Source organism: Babylonia areolata, chromosome 10 (genome assembly GCF_041734735.1).
Source record: "Babylonia areolata isolate BAREFJ2019XMU chromosome 10, ASM4173473v1, whole genome shotgun sequence".
NCBI lineage: Eukaryota > Metazoa > Mollusca > Gastropoda > Neogastropoda > Buccinidae > Babylonia > Babylonia areolata.
The window spans coordinates 17,066,832-17,077,086 of record NC_134885.1 but is presented as its reverse complement, the minus strand read 5'-3'; the positions used below and the strand labels follow the sequence as shown (position 1 = coordinate 17,077,086).

Sequence of the window (10,255 nt, the reverse complement as noted above, 5' to 3'; positions counted from 1 at the left end):
TTTTTTTTTTTTTTTTTCTTTTTTTTTTTCTTTTTTTTTACACATACAAGCTTTCCAATTCTTTCCACCTGTGTATCACAAAATATTAGCCAAAGCATTTGTAAACAAGTAGGTCTCTCACATTATTTTGATGTGAATCTATAATATTATTAGTATTACTGTATTCATATTACCAGTAGTATAGTATATGCGCGCGCGCGCGCGCGTGTGTGTGTGTGTGTGTTTTCTTAGTATCATATCATTGCCATGCTTATGACTTTATCTAGTATTGTGCAGTGTCGACCCTGTTCAGGGCTGGGACTGAATGTAAAAAAAAACAAAAAAAAAAACAACACACACACACAACAAAAAACACCAGTGCTTATCTATTATCCTCGAAAATAAACAACTTTGTCTACTCTTTCTTGTCTTGTCGTCTTCTTTCTCTCTCTCAAGAGCACAAACACAGCACCAGAATGTGTCTACCATCATTCAGTCTTTTCAATAAACAACCACACATGGCTCGCTCTGTTCGCAGTCCACGGCCCCGCCGTTACCCACCATCCTCACTTACGAGAAAGCGTGGTCGTCCCCCTTATTTTTATCAATAATATTTCCTTTGTCATCGGGGTTGGTTACTTGTCTTTTACCAATACGAATCTAAGAGAAAACAGAGAGAGAAAAGGAAAAGAGAAATAGAAGGACAAGAACGATGGTGACGTGACGTTCGTAGTGACGGTGATGGTACAGCATTGGTTAAAAAAAAGAAAAAAAGTGCGCATGTATGTGTGTGGTTGAGTAAGCGTGTGAGTGGGTAAGTGAGTGAGTGAGTATGTGTGTGTGCATGTGTGTGTTTCCTTTTGTTTGTTTGCTTGGCTGGTTGATTTGTTCTACTTTCACTTCGTTTAAAAATTTTTTTCCATGTTCTGGGTGTGTGTTTTTTTGTTTTGTTTTTGTTTTTTGTTGTTTTTTTTAATTGAGAATCTACTTTCAGTGCAAACATTGACGTCGATGCATTGCAGTGATCCATCATATGTGAAATGCAATAAATAGATGTCAGTTTCAGTGTTATCACTGTTGATGTCTTCTCAAACGCCATTCTCATTAACATGATCGTCGTTGTCGTCGCCCCCCTCCCCCCTTTCTTTGTTTGTGTGTGTGTGTGTGTGTGTGTGTGTGTGTGTGTGTGTGTGTGTGTTTAATTAACAAATTACAAAGAAAAAAATCGACGAACAATTAACGTTAACAATTGACAAGCATCAACAATAACAGGAAATAATCAAAAGAAAACGAGAAAACCAAAAAGAACAACATCAAAACTCTTTATAACAGACTATCATCTGAAACTGGTCCCAGTACGGATTGGATGTTCATATCAGTGCAGAGCACCACTTTTCTATAAACTAGAAAAACTCCGTATACAGATTATACATAGACTTGGGGGAATATAGACCTAGGGGAACATAGACCTACCAAAAATGTTGTTTGTTTTTTTTTGGGGGGGGGGGGGGAATATAGACCTGGGGGAATATAGACCTGGGAGAACAAAGACCTGGGGAAACAAAGACCCAGAAAACGTAAATTTGGGGGAACCGTGGGAACAAACCTGGGGATATACGGACCTGTGGGACACACATATTTTTTAGGCACACGTTTGTTTCGGAAGTCATTATACTTTGTGCGTTCCGTTATAAAATAGAACTTATCCCCATTCTCAGCCATATTACAAACCTTGCATAACCGCAACTCTCGTGGTGCCACGACGTCTCCTATTTCTATTTCCCACTCATGATTACTAAGCATAATTCATCAAAAGCAATCAAAGTACACCAGAGCAACTGGACGTCTCTAGGAACAAACTTAATGTTCAAACATGTTATCAGTTAAACAGGTGTTCCATATCTAAAATTTTCATTACAAATAAGAGAATAGTTTTGTCCAAGCAACAAGTACACAGATTGCTTTGAACGTGACGTTTCCAGTTTTGAATATAAAGCCCATTGGTTATAAATATTGTGTAAAATAAATTTATCGCAGTTCACATCAACTTAATTCTAAGGTTGTAAATCTTGGCACCCTTCAAATATCAATATATATTTTAGAGAAAAAGAGGGGATGGGGGTGGGGTATAAAATGGCCCAAAGGATAACTGACCAAGACCAAACTATACCCCGGGTATATAATGTAGCCCAGGCTAGTTCATGCGGGGGCGTATTCTGGCCTAGCAAGTTTGTAATGGGGTATATTCTGGACTCGGCCAGCTTATATGGGGGTATATATCTGTCATATATATATATATATATATATATATATATATATCTGTCATAGTTTGTTTATTTTTTTTGGTATTTTTTTTTCAAAGTTGGTGTGCCCGAAAAAAAAAAGGAGAAATCGGCTCATGAAAACCCCCCAAAAAACATGCACTTGCCTGCTCGTAACTTTAGAACAAGAATTACAGTGGACTCCACTTATAAGGACCTCCGATATAAGAACCATCGCTTATAGGGACACCCCAAAGCAGGTCCCTGCCAAAGTTGTTCTTTGTGATCACTTATTAAAACTCGCATAGAAGAACCCTCTGATATAGGGTTCATCGCTTATATGGACAGCACTTGCTAGGTCCCCACATCAAACTTTCCTCGGATATAAGAACCGCAAGTAGGAATGATCATTTCTAGGAAGTCTGCAATTATTCTATTTTTGGAACCCTCGCTTGTAAAGACACCATCTACTTGTTCCCAACACGACCTCCCCTCGGATATAAGAACCGAAAGTAGAAGTTATGCTCGGTTCATTTTCGTTTCGTTTCATTTCCCAGAATTTCCAAGAAACATTTCTTCTACAAGATGGCGGAGCGTAAGAGAAAAGCATTGTCTCTCCAACAAAAAATCGAAATAATTAGAGAGGTCGAGCGTAACCCTCAGAAAAGCAAAAGTCTCATCGCTGATGAAATGAAAGTTCCGAGGACGACTTTGCTCAACATCGTAAGAGAAAAAGCCAAATACGTTGGGCAGTTTGAAAGTGGCAAGACTGAGCTTTCCAGAAAGCGTGCAAGAGGCTCCGAACATCGCACTGTTGACTCTGCTTTGTTGGAGTGGTTCTCTGTGAAAAGGTAATTGATCTCTCTCTCTCTCTCTCTCTCTCTCACACACACACACACACACACACATTCCCTCTCCCTCCCTCCCTCTCTCTCTCTCTCTCTCGTGGCAGATTATTTTACTTTCGAGAGGGACAGGCGTAATCCAGACCTCGCCCACCCCTGTTTGTTTGTTTGTTTAATGCCACCCCACTCTATTCCTACGTATACCATAGAAAAAAGAAATGATGCTCTGTGAAACTGTATTTGTTTCAGAAAACGCACCCAAGAATCCTGATGACACTGACTTTTTACCGCTGACTTTTTACCCCTTGCATGCTTATCTATATTTTAGACCTGTGCATTGGCGCGTTCTTGGGTTGTTTCGTGTGGGTAGGTGTGTGTGGGTGTGGGCAGAAAACGCAGAAAACGTAAAAAGAGAGAAAAGACAGAATTACAGTGCTCCTTTGCTGCAACATGGATGGATCAGAGAAACTACCCCTTATGACCATCGGCAAATTCATGAAGCCAAGATGCTTCCGAAGAGTGAAGGTGCCAGTTGCATACAAAGCAAACCCCAAAGCATGGATGACAAGTGAGATTTTCATACCTTGGTTGGTCTCGTTTGACAGAGAAATGGAACAGCAGAAACGAAAAGTGCTTGTGGTGCTTGACAATTGTTCAAGCCACAAAATTCCAGACCTCAAAGCCACAAAAGTACTTTTTCTGCCCGCAAATGCCACTTCAAAACTCCAGCCACTTGACGTTGGCATCATCCGGAACATGAAGATTCATTACAGAGCGGCGATGGTCTCGAAGCTGCTGGCACACATCGATGCTGGTGGAACAGCAGAGGACTTCCAGTTCAGTCTGCTGGGAGCAGTCTCCCTCCTGAAACAGTCATGGAACAAAGTGTCCCCTTCAACAATCGCCAACAGCTTCCGGAGCGCAGGCTTTCGCATGTCTGAAGCTAATGACGGAGGCGACAACAACAGCTCACAAGACACTGAGGATACTGAGAAACAGGAACCTCTTCTGGCACGCCTGTTCAAGGAATTTAACATTTCCCCTTCTGAGTACTTCGGCGTCGACGATGATGTCATAACCTCAGAGTCAGCAAGTCCTCCGACGGCACCATCCCCTTCGACATCAACAGCCCCAGAAACAGTCGTTGAAGAGGCATCAGATGGAGAGGATGACTGCGGGGAAGAGATGCCATCGATTTCAAGCAGGGCTGCATTAGACTGTGTTGAGAAAATCAATGCGTACTGTTTGCGATCGGGTTGTGCTGATGATGTCCTAGAATCGTTTCTTGTGTTCACTGCTTTGCTGGAAAAGCATGTGGCAAAGGCAAAAAGCCAGACACACATTACTGACTATTTTAATACTGAGAATGGGGCCCCGGGAAAAGCAGACACAGGTCGTAGAAAGGGGAAGTCAGGTGACGCAGGAAAGGGGAAGTCAGGTGATGCAGGAAAAGGGATGTCAGATGATGCAGAGGAGATGTCAGATGATGCAGAGGAGATGTCGGGCGATGCAGAGGAGATGTCGGGTGATGCAGGAAAGGGAAAGTCGGGTGATGCAGGAAAGGGAAAGTCAGGTGATGCAGGAAAGGGAAAGTCGGGTGATGCAGGAAAAGGGATGTCAGGTGATGCAGAGGAGATGTCGGGTGATGCAGAGGAGATGTCGGGTGATGCAGGAAAGGGAAAGTCAGGTGATGCAGGAAAAGGGATGTCAGATGATGCAGAGGAGATGTCGGGTGATGCAGAGGAGATGTCGGGTGATGCAGGAAAGGGAAAGTCAGGTGATGCAGGAAAGGGAAAGTCGGGTGATGCAGGAAAAGGGATGTCAGGTGATGCAGAGGAGATGTCGGGTGATGCAGAGATGTCGGGTGATGCAGAGGAGATGTCAGATGATGCAGAGGAGATGTCGGGTGATCCAGAGGACATGTCAAGTGATGCAGGAAAGGACGACACGCAGACAGTGGGTATTGTGGGGTTTGAACCAGGACCACGACAATTTTTGAATCCCACGAGCAGTTCTTGGCGCAAACAGCAAGCCCAAAGGTTAGGGTTGCCAGAGCCATTTCATTTGCCAGAGAGGAAAAACAATGTAGATCTGGGAAAGCCACTAGAAGTTAACACCATCATTGGTGATGGGAATTGTTTGTATAGAGCATTTAGTTTGGAAATTTGTGGGACAGAAGCCCATCACGAACAAGTAAGAGCAATAATTGTAGATTTCATGCTGAAAAATCACACCAAATTTGCTGCTTACGTCGGGGAGGATCTCGGGCAGTATGTCGCAAGAAACAATCTGGAACTGAACACCTGGGGTTCAGATGCAGAGATCTATGCAGCTGCAACGTTGCTTCAAACTCCAGTTGTGTATACAGCTGTGGGTGAGACCACCAGGCAATGGATACCACACATGCCACTGTTCTCAATTCCTGGAGTAGAAATCAGCCAGGAAAGGGTCTATTTGCGAAACCTTTGTGGTCATTTTGAACGGGTTGTTACAGTAGTGTAAGTGAAGTGTCCTTCACGGAATTCTGCCTCTGAACTTCACTTACACTAACAACCCGACAGAGAGACAGATGGATAGTGGCAGTTAGTTTGTGGAGGGGGGAGGGGAGGAGCGGGGAGGGGGAGGGGTCGTTAAAACCCGTTATTTTCCCCTGCGAACGCCGTAGACTGGGAACACATTTGAATGTCTGGCCATCTTGTTTTTTGTTGTTGTTGAAAACTTGGCCAATAAATTTCCTTGTATCCTTGTATTCTTTAAAGTCATTTTGTCAAAATGTGATCGTAACTCTCTCTCTGTCTCTCTCTCTCTGTCTGTCTGTCTCTCTCTCATTTTCATTAAGACAGCTATTGTTACATAACTTCTAGAGTTATTTGCATTAAATTTATGTTTCACGTACGCAAAAGAAGTAAACTATATTGCATCGAGATCAAGCCAACCAGCAAGTTCCACTTCATTGACGCAAAGGCTTAAACAAGCAAGAGATTGCCGTGGACACACACACACACACACAAGCACGCACGCACGCACACAGACCATTAGAGGTCGATATACGACTCTTTTTAGCTTGTCCACAATATTTTCTTCTTTCCTTGGTTATAAGAACACACACTAGCACAACTGACCTTATATCCGAGGTATGCTTATAAGAACCCTCGCTTATAAGGACACTCAAATGCTGGCCCCGGCGGTGTTCTTATATCCGAAGTCCACTGTATCATGAACATGTATGTGGTGTCAAACGATTCAGAATTAAGTAACAATAATTTTCTACTATATGAAAAATGCGCTGGAAAAATCATATTTTCTCTCTGTACTCAAACGAAGTCAAGAATGGCAAGTGCAAGAGTGACGTCATGTCACGAGAGCGCAGAGTCAACGGCAACACTGAATGTTGAATAAAATAAAAAATAATAAAATATAACGTTTACTAACCACAGTCATCAAGTGTATTGCCGCATCATCGGCTGACGTAATTTCAGGTGCAACTTAATTCAAAGAGCACTTGTGACAAGAATCTCTAGATTTGATTAAAACGAATTGTTTCACTCCAAAATCGAAGTGTAATGTTCGCTGGATCAAAACAGAACAGATTATAAAAACGGGCCTATCATTATCAGAACAGACGAACCGTCAGTGTGGCGGTATTTTTGTTTCCCAAATTTGTAGTCACACACACACATTATATATATATACATTATGTATATATTAGTATTGAATTGCAGCACAACAATGCATGTTTACTGCGTGCTTCCATGTACGTTTCTTCCTTTACTTCTCATATAACAATATGAATAAATAAATGCACTTGAGCTAATTGCGCATCAGCTGTGTGGCACAATGTGTCCTGAGCCATTCTACATTGGAGAAGGTTAAAAGAGGATTGGGCACTGCCTTCCTTTGCCGAGCCTCAGACACAGTGGATACATAGTCACTGACCCGATGGCTGCGAAAGGCTACGGGACCTTTAACCTTTTAATCCTTAAACTTCTAGAAGGGAGGTAATATACTAGTGATATACTAAGCGAGGTCACATGCTGCATATACGTGCTAACAAATTCTCCGCATAAGCGGGGTTGCAGTTTGCAGAGGACAGGAATCAGACCAGTGGGTCATGGTAAGTAAGCTATGTGTAATCAAAACAGTATTTCTTTCAATATAGTTTCATTGAGGTTGACACGGCCGCCTCTTCCCCCAGATCATCCAATTGTAAATCATTCAATGCCCATCTTACACGATTCCCTCCCCCCACCCTTCCAAATTCTGCGCCAGTCTGACATGGTCAGTAAATTTTGTTAAAAATGATTTGTTTTGTTTACTCCAGCCTCCTGTGGCAGGTATATTCACTGTGTCAAACTCATATTTCCGCCAATCCTATCCCGGTAAATCCCGGTGTAACAGGCCGAAACTTATCCCTGGCTGGTTCTTATCCCGGGTAAGAACCAGCCTAGGCCATTTCTTACCCTCCTGGCTGGAATATACCCCCTGTGTACACTTCGCTCACCCAACCAGTATGTATCACATTTACATTGATGATGATGATGATGATGATGATGATGGGAATTTATATAACTCCTTCCAACTCTCAAGCCACTTCGCAATTAATGCAAAAAAAGTGATATGATGATGTTCGTCAAAAAAGTGATGTGATGATGTTCGTCCTTCGGATTCGAAGATGACCATGGCTTCAAAAGTCAGATAGAAGATCAGTGGCAGTGGGTCTAGAGGTGACTGGTGAGGCCATTCCGGGCCCCGAAGTCTCGCCCACATGTGGGACACAAGTGAGTGGGTGCTGTTGTGGCAGTGGATGTTGCTCGGGCCTTGCGCACAGCACGCTTTCGGTGATGCGCCTGGCTTCAGCTGCACGGGCTTCTGTGGTGATTATGCTGCCAAGCTGGACGGTCCAGAGCAAGTGTCTCCCACATGTTGATGTCGACACCCAGGACTTTGAGGGACGCTTTGAGGCAGTCTTGGTAGCGTTTCTTCTGTCCTCCAATTGAGCGCTTGCCCTGACACAGCAGCTGATTAGACAATCGGCTGTCTGACATTCTGACCACATGTCCAGCTCACTTGGTTTGGACATTCTGCAGAAGGGTTTAGACGCTGCAGAGGCCAGCTCGTTCCAGGGCTTCCGTGTCGGGGACTTTGTCCTGCCACCTAATGTGGAGGAGTCTGCAAAGACCGCTCAGGTTGAGCTGTTTTGCGTGTCTGCTGTAGACAGTCCAGGTCTCGCTGGCGTCAGGATCACTGCACAGTAGACTTTCAGCTTAGTTGTAGAGCTGAGTCCTCTCCGCTCCCATGTCTATGTTTCCCCAGGTTTAAGTTCTCCCAGGTATTCCCCTAGGTCTAAGTTCCCCCAGGTCTATATTCCCCCACAGCTGACCATGGTTGACCACAGTTAAAGAGTGCTCAGACTGCATTATGTTGTCGCATTTGTACATTATGTCTATGGAGATGTTTGACCACTGTATGACCACTACTGACCACTATCAGAGTTCAGCTTGCATCACATTGTATGCAATATTACGACGTTTTAGTAGGATTTCACTATACTGTTGGCCATTACTGACCATTACTTGCCACTGCTGACCACTGCTAACCACTACATCAAACTCTTCAGACTGCTTTGTTTTGTCACATTTGTGCATTATCAAGACGTCCTCGTTTTTTGTTTCTGATTTTTATTAACTGCAAACTGACCACTGCTGACCGCTGACCACCACTGACCGTTGACCATTGCTGACCACTGACAACCACTACCCAGTGACCACCACTCACCACTACTGACCACTACAGTCCACTGACTACTACTGACCACTGCTGACCGCTATCCACTGCTGCCCACCACTGACCGCTGACTACTGCTGATCACCGCTAACCGCTGACCACTATTGACCACTGCTGGCCACCATATACTGACCACTAACCATTATTGACTACTGACCACTGATGACCACTTACTAATGCTGACCACCACTGACCACTACTGAGCAGCACTTACCACTACTAACAGCTGATCACCACTGACTACTAGCACTACTGATCATTTACAACCGCTAACCACTGATTGACTAGAACCAACCACTGACCACTACATACTGACCCCAATTACGACTATTGACCTCTCACCACTACTGACCACTGCTGACCGCTTCTGACCACTTCTGACAACTGACACCGCTGCCCAGCACTGACCACTGACTTCTGCTAACCACTGACATCACTGTCCATTAAAAAACACCGTTGCCCATTACTCACCACTGCCGACCGCTGACAACCACTGACTACTGCTGACCACAATTACAGAGCACCAATGACCACCACTTACCACCGCTGAGAGCCACTGACCACTATATACGGACCACTACTGATGCTACTGACTGCACTACTGACCACCATTGACACCACTAACCGCGGATAACTACTGACACTGCTGACCACCACTGACTACTACAGATCACTGACCACAGTTGACAACCACTGACCACCGGTGAGCAAGACTGACCACTACTGACCGCCACAGACCACCACTAACTGGTGACCACCGTCGACGGACCACTGACCACCACTGGGCACCGCTGACCACTACTAATTGCTGACCATTGACTACTGCTGACCACTGCTGACAAGCACCCAAAAGTGTATGTATGATTAAACAAACATATGTTTAGGGGAACATAGACTTGGGGGGATACAGACCTGGGGGAACATAGACCTACCGAAAACGTTTTTTGGGGAATATTGTCATGGGGTAATATAGACTGGGAGAACAAAGACCTGGGGGAACAAGACCCAGAAAACGTAAATTTAGGGGAATATAGTCCTGTAAGAACTTGTAGCTGGCTGAAGGAAAATTCTGGGGAACATAGACTAGGGGAACATAAAGCTGATCCCCCGAATTATCTGCAAAATAAACCGCTAAACCATCATTTCATGGAGCACATCTGATTCCCCGAATTATCTGCAAAATAAACCGCTAAACCGTCATTTCATGGAGCGTGTGTGTGTGTGTGTGTGTGTGTGTGTGTGTGTTTTGTCTCTGTTCTTGCTCGTTGGTTTTTTAGTGGAGATACCTTTCTTCAATACCCTCTTTTTCTTTCTTGTTTCTATTCTCAGTTTCTTCTTTCTTCCATGTTCATTATCTAAAAAAAAAAAAAAAGTTTAAAGTTTTAT

At 43.9% G+C, this 10,255-nt stretch overlaps 1 protein-coding gene across 3 annotated transcripts; it reads left to right on the top strand.

Annotated features, from left to right (window-relative positions):
- The first annotated feature begins 2,659 nt into the window (after window positions 1-2,659).
- Window positions 2,660-5,620, top strand: LOC143286474 (uncharacterized). 3 transcript variants are annotated; one of them, XM_076594048.1, is made up of 2 exons: window positions 2,660-3,091; window positions 3,335-5,620. In XM_076594048.1, the coding sequence occupies exon 2, from the start codon at window positions 3,536-3,538 to the stop codon at window positions 5,585-5,587; it is 2,052 nt and encodes a 683-aa protein (XP_076450163.1). In that variant the 5' UTR covers window positions 2,660-3,091; window positions 3,335-3,535; the 3' UTR covers window positions 5,588-5,620. The 3 variants fall into 3 exon arrangements, with proteins under 3 accessions (XP_076450163.1, XP_076450165.1, XP_076450164.1); XM_076594050.1 differs by having other exon boundaries at window positions 2,660-4,748; window positions 4,971-5,620; XM_076594049.1 differs by having other exon boundaries at window positions 2,660-4,931; window positions 4,971-5,620.
- Window positions 5,621-10,255: the final 4,635 nt, after the last annotated feature.

Bases quoted from the DNA above. Each gene is read 5' to 3' on its own strand.
- LOC143286474 (XM_076594048.1), top strand. From the start codon at position 3,536: ATGGATGGATCAGAGAAACTACCCCTTATGACCATCGGCAAATTCATG.